General features: G+C 38.4%; 1 protein-coding gene across 1 annotated transcript in view; it reads right to left on the bottom strand.

Annotated features, from left to right (window-relative positions):
- LOC136834066 (fibulin-2-like) overlaps window positions 1-16,704 on the bottom strand; it is a 106,274-nt gene extending 89,570 nt beyond the window's left edge. The window contains exons 1-3 of the mRNA XM_067096323.1: window positions 16,572-16,704; window positions 14,252-14,343; window positions 13,787-13,857 (exon numbers count right to left, since the gene is read on the bottom strand). Coding sequence (XP_066952424.1) covers window positions 13,787-13,857; window positions 14,252-14,343; window positions 16,572-16,704 — 296 coding nt within the window. The remainder of the gene's footprint in view (window positions 1-13,786; window positions 13,858-14,251; window positions 14,344-16,571) is intronic.
- Window positions 16,705-16,910: the final 206 nt, after the last annotated feature.

The raw sequence follows: 16,910 nt of genomic DNA, 5'->3' as shown, positions 1-16,910 counted from the left end.
AAAGTTAATATATATATATATATATATATATATATATATATATATATATATATATATATATATATGTATATATATATATATATATATATATATATATATATATATATATATATATATATATATATGTATATATATATATATGAATGTCTTTTCTTTCCAGTGTAATAAAATATTAAAACACTATTTAAGTTTGAGCCATATGGCTAGAACTATTGAAGAAGAAGGCCTATATATTTAAATATATATATATGTATATATATTTATTTTCATATATATATATATATATATATATATATATATATATATATATATATATTTATATATATATAATAAAATGTCAACTAAATGACTCCTCTCCTGAAGTACAGGCAGACTTATCATCATGACTCAAAATAAAAAAATAAAAAAAGTCCCTCGTTGTTGTTACAAGGGCTGTGATGGTTCCACAGCAATCCTCACAGCAGGCTAGGCAATGAAGTAATGACAGACTAGAGACTTCGCCTCTAGGCATGACTCCCTTCCTTCCCCCTCCAACTCAACCCACCGTCCGCCCCCTCTTTTTCCGAAGCCTTCCTTCAAGTTCATCACATAGGAGACCTCGTCTCTTCAGAGTGGCAGCGGCTGCTGTTGGCCCAGGGGTTACCACAGGGGTGAAAGGATGTTTTGGGATCGGGGGAGGGGGGAGGGAGGAAGAGAGAGGATTAGGATGTTTGCTATAGATTAGTATGTTTACTATACAAACTCGACGCCTGACACGGCGCTCACACAAGCACAGAGCGCGATTGCCCTCATATGGATAATAAGGACGATACGAAACGAGGAATTCTTTTGCCCTTGAGGAATAACACCCCCCCTGAGGACCACTGACCACTAACATCATGTTTAGTTTGTTTGTTGTTCCCCGAGCCGCCTTCCTCCCACTTCGTGTTTTGTTTGTTTTGGGATCATGGGCTGGAAAAGGGGTGCGTGCCTCTCGGCACACAGCACAGCAGCTCCTCCTAAAAAACTGCAAGTTTGCAACTTTGGTCCTCAAGTGAGCTTTACACAGAGATATGTCAACTAGAGGAGAGTCCCTGGGGGGATGATGAAGAATTCTAAGCAGCCATCTTTCTCCTCCTAAAATCACAAGACCTAAGCTCTGAGTAATTAGTCGTGGAGAGGAAGGACTACACGTAACGTTTGCCCTCTCTCTGCCTGGGTGTGTTTTAGTCTAATGAGCATGAGGGTACGTTTCTTTGTAGATGGAACACGTGGGGAAACACATTAGTTTCTTGCCCACTACTAACCCTGAAGAAAATCTATCTGGCTTACGGGTGCACAAACAAGCAAAACAGCTTTCAAGCACATAAACACACACAACAATCGCTCCAGCTTAATGATGCGTACACGGGATGGCCCCCCTGTGTATTCAGATACCAAGATAAGGATCTCCGAATGAAAGGGGCCCCTTGAGAGTACGCACCAAGATGGTTACAAAATAAGAGATCTCTCTCTTACATCAAAGGATGTGTTATCAGGGGCATTAATTATCATTCGCAGTAATGAAACATTACCTCGCAATCTTCATTCCTCAAGAGAAAATTCGTGCTTAGGTCATCTACGAGATGGATCACAAGCAGTTTGAGGAGGAAAAAAACATATAATCTTACAAGTCTTCGCAACTTATTACGCAGCCATACGCTATATTTAAAGAATAATTTCGAGAGTTTCACAAACTTATCAAAGTTTACATACTCTTATAATGTAGGAAACGGAGTGCGCAAGATATATTGCAGATTCTGAACGCCCCTGTATTCATAAATAGAACTATTTTTGGGGGGCCGGGGGGGGATTAAAATTATATGTTACGATGAGGATATCAATTTGCATGGATTATGTATGAGGAGCAAGAAGAGGTAATCAAAGCAACCCTCTGACCTCTCTTCCTCCTTGCAGTGGCTAAGAAAAGCCTCAAGTTGTCCTTTTAACATTCTCACCTCTTGAAGGAAAAACGAGAAAACAGAAGAGTGAAGAAAATCCCAGACCTTCACAAAATCAGATGAAAAACTTGTGTCAGCGAAAGTCACTGAAATGAGCAAGAAGAAGATCAGTGATTTTTCATTAATAAAATTAATTTGGGAACAGATGCAGTAATTTCTAAGTGAATAAAATTAATGTGGGGAAAATGCAGTAATTTTGAAGTGAATAAAAATAAAGTGGGAACAGATGCAGTAATTTTGAAGTGAATGAAATTAATGTGGGAACAGATGCAGTAATTCTGAAGTGAATAAAATTAATGTGGGAACAGGTGCCCTGGTGGACATCTGTCAGACGCTGCATGACACAAGTCAATTCCAGCGCCCCTCCCCCCGCCCCCAACCGGAAGTATTTCCAAAAGAAACGGGCACAAATCATTGTTACCAAAATTCGCATTATATTATGGATACTACAACTACAGGCATATGTGCTCCTTCACGAGAGAACGTGGAGCTGTGACAAATTAATGTCGGCTTCTCTAATTTACTAGACACATAATTCAACAACAGGTATAATAATAATAATAATAATAATAATAATAATAATAATAATAATAATAATAATAATAATAATATAATAATAATAATAATAAATAAATCGCAGTTATGTATAGGTACAAATATATTTGCACCCATACATAACTGTGGATTTGCTGCTCCATTTCAAGACCCATACTATTGTGAGTATTTTTCATAATAATAATAATAATAATAATAATAATAATAATAATAATAATAATAATAATAATAACGGAGAAAACTACTGAAACAAAAAGTACAAGAAAATTAGTGTGTAAGGTTACAGAATGCAAAAGGCAAGTAGCTGACTCGTGTAGGTAGGAAGAGGTACAATTATATGAATGCCAGTTGGATGAATCTCACCATCTGCTCATTTCTATGCATAATGGACATGAATAAACTACAATGCTCGGGGAATGAAGGATACTTGTCCATTATGCATGGAAATGAGCACATGATGAGATGAAATGCCTGCATAGCATGAATGGAATAATTGAGTAGAATGGAGGAGAAAACATAGGTAGGATTATTAGGATAAAAACGTTGGAACTGGATTCTGAGATTTAGGCTAAAGGCCGAGAGCTGGGACTTATAAGGTCATTCGGCGCTGAAACGGAAATTGAGGAATTAAGACGGTTTAAAAGGTGTAACAGGGGGAAAACCTCTTAGTTGCACTATGAATCAACTGTCAGGAGAGGGTGGAGAGTAAGATGGAAGAGAGGGAATATGAATGGAGGTACAGCAAAAGGAATGAAAGGGGTTGCAACTAAGGGCCGACGGAACGCTGCGAAGAACCTTAAGTAATGCCTACAGTGCACCGCATGAAGTTCACTGACGGCATTACCCCCTTACGGGCAAAATAAAAAGTTAGCATGGCAGAAATGTTGGAACAGATTATTCTAAAGATTCTGGCCATGCACAGGCAGAAGGAGGCAGGATGGAAGCGAGATCCTAGAGTGAGGAGAACTGTAAGCAATGAAGGTCCTCCATCTGACCAGGAAATGCCGGAGAATCCTGAATGGCAATTTTCTTCTTTCAGACAGGAACCTTAATTCAGCGACGAAGAGGAAGAATGTGGGCGTGACCGGTGGCTGGTCCTTCTTGGAAGCCAGTCTCTCCTCAGGCAGGCGGTTTGTGGATGGGGAAAACTTTAACGCCTGCAATTTTCTAGCTCCATTATATTTATCACTCCATTATATTTATATATATATATATATATATATATATATATATATATATATATATATATATATATATATACATTACATATACATATATATATACATATATATATATATATATATATATATATATATATATATATATATATATATATATATATATATATATATATATATATATATATATATATATTACAGGTTTAAATCAAAACATCGAACTTGTTCACAAAAAATAAAATTGACAACCCACAACACTTGAAAAGTAATCTTGAAAAATCACAACATTTTCACGCGTTCTAGATCACTGTGAATCATACTGTCGTGTGCGTGAATAAAAGTCAATGAAAAAAAAAAAATTCTTCAGCCGACGAAATGACATTAAACTTTTTTCTTCTTCTTTTTATTCGACTCCAACGCCGCCGACAAACACGGACGTTAGGGTCGCGTGAAGGCAATAAAAACTTTATTCTGTCAACAGCAATAAATTCGTGCCTATCGAAACCGTGAGGCGAAAATAAACGCACAAGAAATCTCGAGTAAACAAATAAAGTCTGCAGAGATTAGCTCATTTGTCTGGACGTAAATCCTGTTCACAAACACGTTCTTCATTCGCCTGACAAATTGGAACGTGCAAACACCAAGGAAAACAATGGACTCTCTCTGTCTGTCTGTCTGTCTGTCTCTCTCTCTCTCCCCCTGTCGTTCTTTTAATCTCTCTCTCTCTCTCTCTGTCGTTCTTGTAATCTCTCTCTCTCTCTCTCTGGCGTTCTTTTAATCTCTCTCTCTCTTTGTGTCGTTCTTTCAATCTCTCTCTCTCTCTCTCTCTCTCTTTCTTTGTCGTCCTTTCGATCTCCCTCTATCGTTCTCTCTCTCTCTCTCTCTCTCAGTCATTCTTTTAATCCCTCTCTCTCTCTCTCTGTCGTTCTTTTAATCTCTCTCTCTCTCTCTCTCTCTCTCTCTCTTTGTCGTCCTTTCAATCTCCCTCTCTGTCTCCTTCTGCCGTTCTTTCAGTCTGTCATTCTTTTAATCTCCCTCTGGCGTTCTTTCAGTCTCTCTCTCTCTCTCTCTCTTATTCTTTTAATTTCTCTTACACCTTTTAACAATAAGAATACTATGAAACATCTCCCTTTGACAAAAGAAGGGGCAATGTACTCCCATTCTCTCTCACCCCCATATCAGATCGAACCAATGAAGCCCATCTCTCTCCCTCTCTCTATATTAAAACGGGGCAATGAAGCCCCTCTCTCATTATAATAAAAGGTGGTCGATGAAGCCTCTCTCACTTTCTTCAATAAAAGGAAGGAAGAGATGCTTTTCACTATAACAGAAGGGTAATCAAGTCTCTCTCTCTCTCTCTCTCTCTCTCTCTCTCTCTATAAAATAAACAACGAGGCCTCTCTCTCAAAGCGAGGACAAAAAAGCTTCTCCCTCTAATCTCTCTAGCAATGAGACTGAAGCCTCTCTCTAATAAATGAACGACTATGAAGCTTCTTTCCCTAACAAAAGGATAATGAGCACTCTAAGAAAAAAAAATAATAGCCCTTTCCGAGAGAGAGAGAGAGAGAGAGAGAGAGAGAGAGAGAGAGAGAGAGAGAGAGAGAGAGAGAGAGAGAGAGTGTAAGGGACAATTTAATTCCAAGTCTTTCAAAGGAAGCTATTGCTTTCCTCTTCCTTCACACTTTCTCACTCGAGAGAGAGAGAGAGAGAGAGAGAGAGAGAGAGAGAGAGAGAGAGAGAGAGAGAGAGAGAGAAAGCTAACCGAACACCGCTATCACTGGCAAAGGTTCTGTTGATTTTGCCGTTGGCCACGAGCATGGTAAAATGAATGCATCATGGCAACACGAGCCGACGACACAGCGATCTTTAAACATTCAACTTTGAAGCAACAAGCATCACAGACTAGGCAAACATCGTTCGCCTTCTCTTGACATCAAAATAAAGATCGTATCACGTGCCTGCAAAAGCCTACAATCAATTTTAAAACATTTTATAATATATCTATTTAATCTTGGGTACTACGGCTAATTCTGGAGTTATTTCTCAACGGAAACTGAAAATTAATTCAAGTACATGAAACTCGAACAAATATATCTACAGAATTATTATTATTATTATTATTATTATTATTATTATTATTATTATGAACCTTATTCATATGGAACAAGCCCACCAAAGGGGCCTTGGGAAGTGCAGAAAGTAGAGCTCACTCATTAAAAAGAAAAAAATAAATTAACAAATTAATAAATACATAAATATATAAATAAATAATAAATAAAAAAGGACTACATTAGCAAATGACGCCCGATTCGATGGTGAAAGGGACTAGCTTTACTGAAAACAGTTGACCCAAGCATTATGTACCTGGAGGAGAGTCGACTGCTGTGGACCAAAGGTGTGTGGAGAGAGTAATGTAAGAAAATTAGATATATATTTATATGTATGTATATTCATATATATACACATATATATATAAAATATATAATTTATGTGTATATATATTTATATAATTATATAAATATATATATATATATATATATATATATATATATATATATATATATATGCGTGTGCGTATCCGTGTGCATGTGTGTGTGTGTACAGTTAGTCATGGTAATTCAAACTCCCACATTAAGACTGACGTACACCTACACGCTCCCGTAACACAGACGAAGGCATAACAACCTTTCCACTTCAAGACCTCTCGAAAAACAAGACGGACTTTCTTTCGCCGACTAAAATCTTAATCCAATGACTGACAGTAGCATCCACGTGAATGAACACCCCCCCCCTCCTCTCTGTATATCTCTCTCTCTCTCTCTCCCATCGCCTATGTAGCCATATCAGTGACGCCCTTGTTGTAAGTCTATCCTCGCGCGGACCTGACTTTGACGTATGTTCCATCGTGTCTATTTCCCTATGGAGCCTATCAAGGCACAGCTACTCAAGAGCCTACGAGAGGGAGGTAGTCTTGCCGCTAAAAGAAAGAAAGAAAGAAAAACATCCAATATGTATAGTTCTCTGAAGCTCTGCATGTGCACAAGGTGTCCTCGAAACATTTACTGAACGCAGACTGGCATTTTCCATTTTTCTAGTCTTCTGTTTTTGTTATATACATATATATATATATATATATATATATATATATATATGTGTGTGTGTGTGTGTGTGTGTGTGTGTGTGTGTGTGTGTGTGTGTGTGTGCATAAATTCTTATTTCCTGGAATCTAGAGTACAACAAATTTCTTAAAAAACACCAATTAAAGAAACGAAGATTTCCCAAGGAACTACGTCGAGGTATTTTGTCCATCAATCGGCAACTGTCTCGATCAAGGTCTAGAGACCTTGGTCTCGATGGGGTTCAGGGTGAAAAGCAAATTAAGTATTTTGAGAAAGAAACGAAAGTAAAAACAACAAGAATCACAAACACACACACACACACACACACACACACACAAACATGCGAAATACCATGACTTAAAATAGAAGCCAAACCTAACTGATCCCTACCCTTACAAATATCAACCATGGGGGAACCACAAAGTGAGACTAGAGTTTTGGTCGAGTGTACAAAAGACCAGTGAACAGCGCACGCAACAATAGTTAAACGAATGCAAAACAAAAGCAGAGCAGCTGAGAAAAATAGGTATCTTAGAGCACGGAGTCCTACTTGACCTGGACTCGCATCCACATAACCAAAGGTGAAAAGTGTGACAGTATTACTTGCAAGGACACATCTGTCAATGCAGACATCCACTGGCTGCGGTTGGCCACGAGAGGAACCGTTCACTGCAGGGAAGAAAACAAATGAACATCGTCGAATTTTCTAAGATTTGAAGACAATAATCGCCCCTTTCAGCCCATCTTCCCTTCCTTTGTTGTTAATTGTTTAAGAAAATACTGGTGCAAATAACAAACGTTTTAGAACTGTCACAAACCACTGATAAATACGTTACTCAAATTGAACCTGCAAGGTGATTTAAAAAGGAACCAATACCAGATCATCAAGTCGAGTTTCTATTTACTTAAAGGGACTTCTTTATCACGACATTTTTTGGATATCGCGAATGCTGTCGGCTCTTTCAAAACTTTTATGGAAACTGTACTTTCACACAGTTGGTTAAACAATGATATTCATGTTATAAAACGGCTGCAATGAAGTTCTGTGCTGCCCATTTTAAACAATCAAACCGAGACAACGACAATAAACGACAAGAAAAAACAAATCAATTTATGGCTACCAAATAAAATGTCTGAACGTAAAAAAAAATACCAGCAGCAGGGCATTCATCGTTCCCGCCATTTTATCAGCATTATGCGAAATCCCGTGAGACTTGTTAACATTCCTCCGCTATCAGTTATAAGTGACTGACAACAAGATATGGACAGCGAACAAGTTATCGACTACTTCTTAAAGATTTGGCTATTTCCGAATCCTAAAACTGAGTTATGAGGAGCAGAGCAAATGTTTACGAAATGCTGAGAAAGTAATGGTTAACTTCGAGGACAAGAAAAACTACATTTAAACACTGGGAGAGGCAGGAAATTCTTAATAAAAAAAAAGGAGAACCATGACAAATCAGAGGAACTGAAACAGATATGAGAGAGAGAGAGAGAGAGAGAGAGAGAGAGAGAGAGAGAGAGAGAGAGAGAGAGAGAGAGAGAGAGAGAGAGACTGACCTTTCAGCATCATCTTGAGTTACTGCTTGTAAAGCTCATGAGCTTAACAATATTTAACTACCGTTTGCACGACGAAGGGCATGAATAAGACCAAGAATATTATGTCTTTATAATTCCACACGGCTTCACCACCTACCTTGTCATTACAGACTATGAGAGAGAGAGAGAGAGAGAGAGAGAGAGAGAGAGAGAGAGAGAGAGAGAGAGAGAGAGAGAGAGAGAGAGAGAGAGAGAGAGAGCATTTTCTTTAAGCATAATTCCTAGTTTTGGTTAAGAGAGGCACAATGGGTTTGCGGAACGTGTGCCTAGATCGTTCCTTTCTCGTGCGGAATCGAGCCTGGAACTTCTTGGATGTAATCTAAGAGCGCTACATTACGCTATGAGGACCCAGAGAGAGAGAGAGAGAGAGAGAGAGAGAGAGAGAGAGAGAGAGAGAGAGAGAGAGAGATTCACTGATCTGTGGAGAGAAAGAGTGAAGCGTAACTTTTGTAACAAGTACACTTGATGCTAACTGACCCTGCATCTTCGGTCTTCTTGCATAAGGGAGACCTCACAAGGTCATCTGCCGAATAAACGGACCCATCCTCAACAATGAACATTAGTAGCAGCACTAGTAGCAGTAGTAATAAGAGTAGAATCTACATAAACCGTGCTTATCGCTGCTGATTAAAAGCAGCATTATTATTCAAGAAGTCCCTTGTTTGGTCTAATTTCCTTTACGATCAACACATGACGTCCCTAAGGAGATAATTACTAACAGTCAGTGATACTATCTCATTCAAATAAGCTCTTTCTTTCAGAACTTTCGAGTATACCAGGACACCCCAATTCAAAATTTTAAATTCAGTTATACAGAATCCATTAGACATGGCTACTTATGATGTGCACCCAACTTGGCCACATCGAGAGATTATAGTAGTCCCTCTTTCAAAACCAACATCCATCACGCTGAGGCCGTTAGCTGAAAGCATGAAATTAATCATTCACATGATCCCTTCTAACTATTCCATCTTTATTACCATTAATATAAAAGGCTACTTTAATCATAAATCGTTGTGGTACCAGCTAATTTTTTCACTCTACAACTATGACTTACTATAGGCCTATACCCACTCTTCCCACCTATCAGCAAATGTCTACGCTCATTTCGTGGTTCTAGAATATCTTTCACAGGTGTGCATATTTATATTTTTTAACACTTGAAATTTGTTCTCTTCGATGTCATTAAACTTAACATAAAGTTACTTAAGGAGGCACGGAACTTGAGATCCAATTGTTCTGTAAAATTTGTTCTATTTCCCAAATCTGGCATTCTTCCCTCTACTTCGTTTCACCAACGGATGTAACCGCTAGCGTCAGCAAGAAACAGGGGCGTCATTTAGGGGCTAAAAAACAACTGCCGCCCCAAGACTCAAGATGCCCCCTCCCCAGCGTCAACATGCCCCCCTCACCCCACCAAGCCCCAATAAGTAACAGCAGCTGGTTTTCCATTATTCCTACCGAAATTCAAATGTGTCATCACATTAAGTTATATCTTTCTATCTATCTATATATTTTATGTGCTTCAAAAAGCACATAAAATAGCTCAAAATAAAAAAAACCGGTGATTAGGCTCGCTTCGCTCGCCAAACTGCCCTTGCCACCCCCCCCCCCATCAAAGATCTGAAATGACGCCCCTGACAAGAAACAACCCATTTAGCATAATGTTCGCCCCTTTTTAGCGAAGATAAGCTTAAGGTTTACTATTCTCGGAGCACAGTCAGTCAGCAAACAATAAATTACATTTTGAGAGGGGCGCAGCCTTAAGAGACTGGACATAGCCTAGGTAAAATCACCTCCAGGAATACGAAAAAAAAAACACCCATTACGTATAATGAATAACGCACACAAAATACACTTCCAATAGTTGGCTTATAGCCTACTCCTTGCAATCGACATTCCCAAATAGCTATCGTTTTTTTTTTTAAGTAAGCGTCAATTCTATAGAAATCAAACAAAAATCTTAGACGTTACCTTAACTACTCAACCGTACAAAAATCATTTCGCCAGCGTTTTTATCAAAACTTATCAAACACATTTATTAAAATAAATTTTTACTCAAATATTGTTGTGCTAAAAATAGCGCAAGAACATCACACAAGCTTATCCAGTGACAAAAACAGCGAATTCCTCACAAAGAATATTTGGCTTTTCGGCGATACAAAGCAAAGCGTGACCCGAGAGGCTATAAACTACTGTCAGGACAAGAGCAACATCTGTTTCTACTTTCTGAATATTTTCTAAGAATAAACCTAAGCAGGCGTCAGTCTGGGGAGCAGAAAGTGAATAAGGATCGTATATACATGCTTTTATTTTGGTAAGCAAATACTTCCTTTCTCATGTATGAGGGCGAATATGTAGATTCCAGGTTGTATCAGGTTTTATGAGTTAGGAACCACGGAAATATATATATATATATATATATATATATATATATATATATATATATATATATATATATATATATATATATATAAAAGTTAAGTATACCCTTAGTTTAACCAGACCACTGAGCTGATTAACAGCTCTCCTACGGATGGCCCGAAGGATTAGACTTATTTGGTTACTTAGCAACGGGACCTATAGCTTATTGTGGAATCCGAACCGAGAAACGAATTTCTATCACCAGAAATAAATTCCTCTAATTCTTCACTGGCCGGCCAGAGAGTCGAACGCGGGCCCAGCACAGTGCTAACCGAGTACGATTTCGACCCGTCCAACGAGGAATATATAATAAATATATTGTGTGTGTAATTTGCCTTATAAAGAATGGCTTCGTTGTAAAACATGTCCCTTCCAAGTTTATCCTAGCAGCCGAATCATAAAAAAACAAGTAAAATCGAGTTTTCTGAACAGCCGCTACAGCGTATAATCAAGGCCACTGAAAATGGATCTGTCTTTCGGTGGTCTCGGTATAAAACTGTAAGAGCCGTGGCCCATGAAACTTTAACTACGGCCCGGTGGTGGCCTAGCCTACATCGTTGCCAGAAGCACGATTATGACTAACTTCAACATTAAATGAAATAAAAGCTACTAAGACTAGAGGGTTGCAATCTGGTATGTCTGATGATTGGAGGGTGGAGGATCAACATACCAATTTGCAGCCCTCTAGCCTCAGCAGTTGTAAGATTTGAGGGCGGACACAAAACATGCGGACGGACAGACAAAGCCGGCACAATAGTTTTCTTTTACAGAAAACTAAAAACATGCAAAAAACTTCTGGAAGCAAATAAAATAGTGCTTTTTGGATTCTAACGTCGTAAGATTTCTTTGCAATGTCTAATAATATCCGAAGCCGTGAAATACATAACCCAATCAAACTGTTGTAAAGGTAGGAGAAACTCCCAGAGAGAGAGAGAGAGAGAGAGAGAGAGAGAGAGAGAGAGAGAGAGAGAGAGAGATGCTTGCCTGCCAGGGTTTAACCTCTTGGCTTTGGCAAGGAATGCTGTACGAGCCATACAATATTTTTTCCTGATTAATAAAGCAGCACCTGTTTAATTAAATAACAATGAAGTAAGCATTCACTTTTAGTTCTGTTTCTATCCTTATATTTAAAATTTTCATCGTCTCCATTTTCTTGCACAAGTCTACAGTTTTATGTACTGCTGTTATGTACTCATGCTTCTTCCAATAATATCTATTATTTCGTGGCTGTTTATGATTGTCACCAATTCAGCCAAGTCGTATTGAGTCACTTGGCATGGACAGAAGTTAACAAGATTTAGGAAACAAATGAGATGAAGTACCAACCCTTAAAGAGAAATTTCCCCAACTGCAGTAGGATAATACTTTGAAATTAGACAGCAAGAAGATTTAAATAACTACACTAAAATGTAGGTGCTGTTAGGGGCCAAGGAGGCACTGTAAACATCCTTTAGTGCTGCTTGCAGGCTAGTGCACTCTGTGAGGTGCACTGACGGCTCTACAGGGGGACTATATTTAACTTAATATCTACATACAGTTGACAGCATGCTTGTGGACAAGGAACAAAGAATTTTTGGCAGTTATCTGGGACGTTGTAAAGATCCACAACCCCAGAGTACCCATGTAAAGATTGGCTATCCTCAGAATGAACTTGTTAACATCAGCCACCCCCAGTACTGAACACGGCGAAGGGACATTCCATTTGGCCGACAACAAACAGATGCACCGCCAGTATCAGAATGAGCTTGTTAACATCAGCCACCTCAAATATTAGCTTGTTAAGATAAACAACCCTCAGGTACTCTGGGGTTGCTGTTCTTTACAACGTCCGTTATCTGGTGAGAACTATTCAGTATGACTGACACTGGATGTATCACTATAAGTAACACTTTTTTACCATCCATTATGGCGTGTCCATGAAGTGGAGGGAGCTCTTAGCAAAGATAGAATGAGCCACTGTAGATTACATATTGAAAGGTTATGTTGGGAATTATTCCTGCATATAACACTGCCACGTAAGGCATTATGTCGTAAGACAGGCTAGGTTAGATTTGGATGCCGCCCTGAATTTCAATCTATGTTTTATGGCATCCTAGGTTAGGTTAGGCAGGAGATCCTTTAGCCTCTCAAGTCCTACAAGGTGTGGCACCCTAAGGTAAGTTATGAAAGCATGCCTGAATTTTTCTTTATGATTTATGGCCTCCTGGACCATAAGTTAGGAAAGAATAGTTTTATACACCCCTATATTTCACAACCTTTTGTACTACCTCACTCATCCTCTCCCCCCGTTCACCAATGAGGGGTTCTAAAATTATTAAATGTACAGGTAGGGTTGCCCTTGGGGCATAACAACTTGAATCATGAAAGGTAGAACTAATTAAGAACTCCACATTGGGTATTGCTTATTAAGAATTTACCGTTATTTTTTGTTGGTCGACTGTAATTAACCTCAGAAGTTGTACGCTGGCCTTCCTGGAATGCTAACACGCATGCGGTGTTGTTGGGGAGCTTTTGGTAAAAATGTGGGGTTTCCTTCACCAGGGCTCCATCCCCTGACTAAGTAACACGGTCTGCTAGGTTAGGGTACATTAGGTAAGTATAATTCCTTTTACCAATAGGTTTCCTTGGCCAATCCCTTCTTAAACATATGGCACCCTGATGACTTGTACATGCACAGAACCGTTCAATAACAATAACATAAGGGTCTGGTCTTTCTCCAATTGTTTCCAAAACCCTGTGTTCCCAAAGGGTCTCCAACCATGTTGGGTAGATATGAGGTTAATAATTGACCGACAATAAACAACACCACCTCCTTCATCAGCAGCACTAAAAGTATAAGAAAAATCGATTTCCATGGTAATAGCCTAGTCCAAGTAGAGCTCTTGCTTGGAAATACCTCATTAAAACTAAGATGGCAAGCTGCACTACTTACCATTTATTCAGGGACCAGTAGGCAACGGCTATTTGTCTTAGGCTTCGAAGTCGCGAGCCACGCACGAATTCCTGCTTAAGTACACAAAGAAACATCATTAGGATATCAAGGACTACGGATTCCATTTCTTCAGCTGATAGGCTATTCAAGTTTGCAAAGCACTCTTAGATATTAATTGCTCTTAGTCCTACACTTCAGTAAGGTGGGTCGTTTTAAAATATACTTAAATTATGTATTTACAAAATAAACGAGAACTTTGTTTACAAAATTGAAAATAAAACTTAGTGTTAGCGTCTTCTTCTTCTAAGAACAATTGATTTAGCGAATTCCTTACAACTATGTGCAAAGTGAGTTCGTCAGTATAAGTTGTGACAGGTTAAGGCAAATGTCATTCTTTTTTCTTTTCTTTCTTGGTCGGGAGCGGATTTCCCACCATCTCCAGGTCTTAAAAATATCTTTACTTACCCATTCAATTTTTTGGTTGTTATTTTCTGCTGCTGGGTCATCTCTGGTGACCATATTCTTAGAACTAAGAATGCGTTCAGAGATGGCCAGCACTCGAAAATATAAAAAAACTTTTTAATAAGTTAAAATTTGTGTAAATGAGATTTTTCTTTAAAAAATCTCATGGAAAACTCAGTACATTAACAACAATCACGGTCCAGATAGCTACCTAGACCGTGACAACAATGATAATACCTGTTAGCAGACATCTATAGAAAATCTTTGACGTTCTCTGTTGGAAGTTGTTGGCAAAGACAATTATTATTAGGCTTCTTTGATTGAAGTTACAGTGCAGGTTTCTTAAATTTGATGTCGGGTAATTCATTCTTGAGATATTCTCTTAACACACACTAACGTATAGGCTACACTCACGGAGGGATATGAGTAAAAACTGGGCCTCTTTACAAGTGTTCATTAAAAGTTCATAATTGTTCGTCCAGTCAGTCGTGATTAGGATTTGAATTCACTGTAGATGAAAATAATTAAGAGGAAAATATATGTTCGCACATAGGCGTCTGCGCACATGTAGATCTGGACACAGCTGTTGGCTGCTATTAATTATTTTTTACAGTTTCAAAAATTCCCCCGTCTATACGGACACTTTCCAGCTAAACGGGATGTAACAATATTCTCCGTACACAAGTAATACAATATATGTGATTTAAGTCTTTAACCAAAATTTTTATGGGACTCGACAGAGCGAAGTCAGCAGTATGCTTTACCATTATGACGTCACTGGTACACCCGCCAGGTGAGTTGAATGTTAACATTCAGCTAGACATATTGGCCACATTGAATGGAGGGCTTCAGTTGAGTCGGTCATTTTATCCTATGTAAGCCTTTCTTGCATAATAAGGTACGCAAATAATCCATTTTTTGTTGGGTATATATGAACTTTACGTAATAGGCTACATAGGTGGTTTGTTAGGTTGACCTGGTTTGCCATAACTTTGGGTAGGCCTAGTTAACAGCCGCTCGTCACAGGCGAAGTAGCCAGTGGTCTTAACCAAGGTTTCTTTTGTGGGTAGGGATCATAGTTAAATGAAACAAAAAATAGGGTGTCTGGTGATCCTATGGTAGATTTTGGATGCCCTCGACCACCCTCACCCCTCACCCAACGTGAAATAGGCGTAGAGCCTCAACCAAACCGAGATATAGGCCTAGGCTTAGGCTCCCCGAATTGGAACCCAACTCCCGGACCAGACGTGGCCTCGGCCACTTTAAATCTCATATAGGAACAATATGTACATGGGAGCGAATGGAGGGCAAGGGATCAGTGCTACTGTAGTAGGCATTTCAGAGGAAATATAACCCAACCAGATTTAATCATTACCTAGGCTAACCTAACTCGGACTCCATGCCCCAAGCTGGCTGGAGGGCAAACCCCCTCCCCCCCGGTAAGTCATGACCTCTCGTTCTACCTTCTACCATTTACGTGCATACATACCTTGGTCATTTCACTTTGTTTGGTTTTATGTACAGCCTCCCACAGGATAATTCTGGTAATTTTTCGGAAGACCAGCCAGCCATTTCCAAGGTGCCAGCTATTTTTGCATAAAAAACCATTTTGGATTTTTCATAAAAATAAGGACTTTAACCTAAACTGGGTGTTTATGGTTACAATTTTGCCCTTAGTTATGGAGGGGGCAGGTTTTACCTTACAAGTCCTTATTTTTCTCTGTAATAGGCATTTGCAGAAGGTTATGTATTGAGAAGAAATTTTTGTTTTGATGTTTTCAAATATAAATTATAAAGTGATTCTAATTCCTTCCTATTTTATAATAATTGTCTTTTAGTTTATTTTCTTTCAGTCAGTGTCATAACTCCTGCAGGATAGGAGGTCTTTAGTTCTTTTTAAATCTGCTTTCTTCTTGTAATAAATTGCATAGAAGATTATTATTTTTCACCTTTATATACTGTGCACTTATTACCATCATATGTTTTATGTTTAATATCAGTATGACCTTTCTGTACGTAATTTTTACACTTGAAGATGTTGCTAGCACATTCATTTGATTTGTGATTTTCACCACATCTAGGGCAAGCTTGGTATTTCTATAATTTGTTGTTGTGACCAAATTCCTAATATTCATAGCATTGATAGGTCATGTAACAGTCGCATAATTTGCAACGGCTATACAGTGTACACAATTTATCACCTCTGTCATAGATAGCCTTTTGTATTTGTGATGTGCATTTGATGATATAGTGTTTATATTTGTCATTTTTGGCCATCATTTCCTTTACAATTTTAGGTCGTCATTTTCAGATATGAGGGTACCTATCCATGGATTTTTCTTTACAGTGTTATCGACAATGTCATCTTCATCCTTCAGGACATAAACTACTGTTATTTTTGGTTTAAGTTTACCTTTCTCATTTACTGGTATATTGTTGATATTCTGAATCCCCATTTTTGCCTTTTCTAAGTTTTTCCTGTCTGGAAATCTTACAAATAATTGTCCATCTCTCGTTGTTTTAACCTGTTCAGCTGGCGCTGGTTTTTTACTCATAATTTGTCGCTTTTCATGAGCTGCTGTGTTCTCTTTGTTTGTAGATTTGATCAGAGGTATATACCTTTTTTGTCTTTAGTGATTCAGCATAAGTTTTGTCCATATTT

Source organism: Macrobrachium rosenbergii, chromosome 53 (genome assembly GCF_040412425.1).
Source record: "Macrobrachium rosenbergii isolate ZJJX-2024 chromosome 53, ASM4041242v1, whole genome shotgun sequence".
NCBI classification, from domain to species: Eukaryota; Metazoa; Arthropoda; class Malacostraca; order Decapoda; family Palaemonidae; genus Macrobrachium; species Macrobrachium rosenbergii.
The sequence above is the reverse complement of the archived record's forward strand: the minus strand, read 5'-3'. Positions and strand labels throughout refer to the sequence as shown.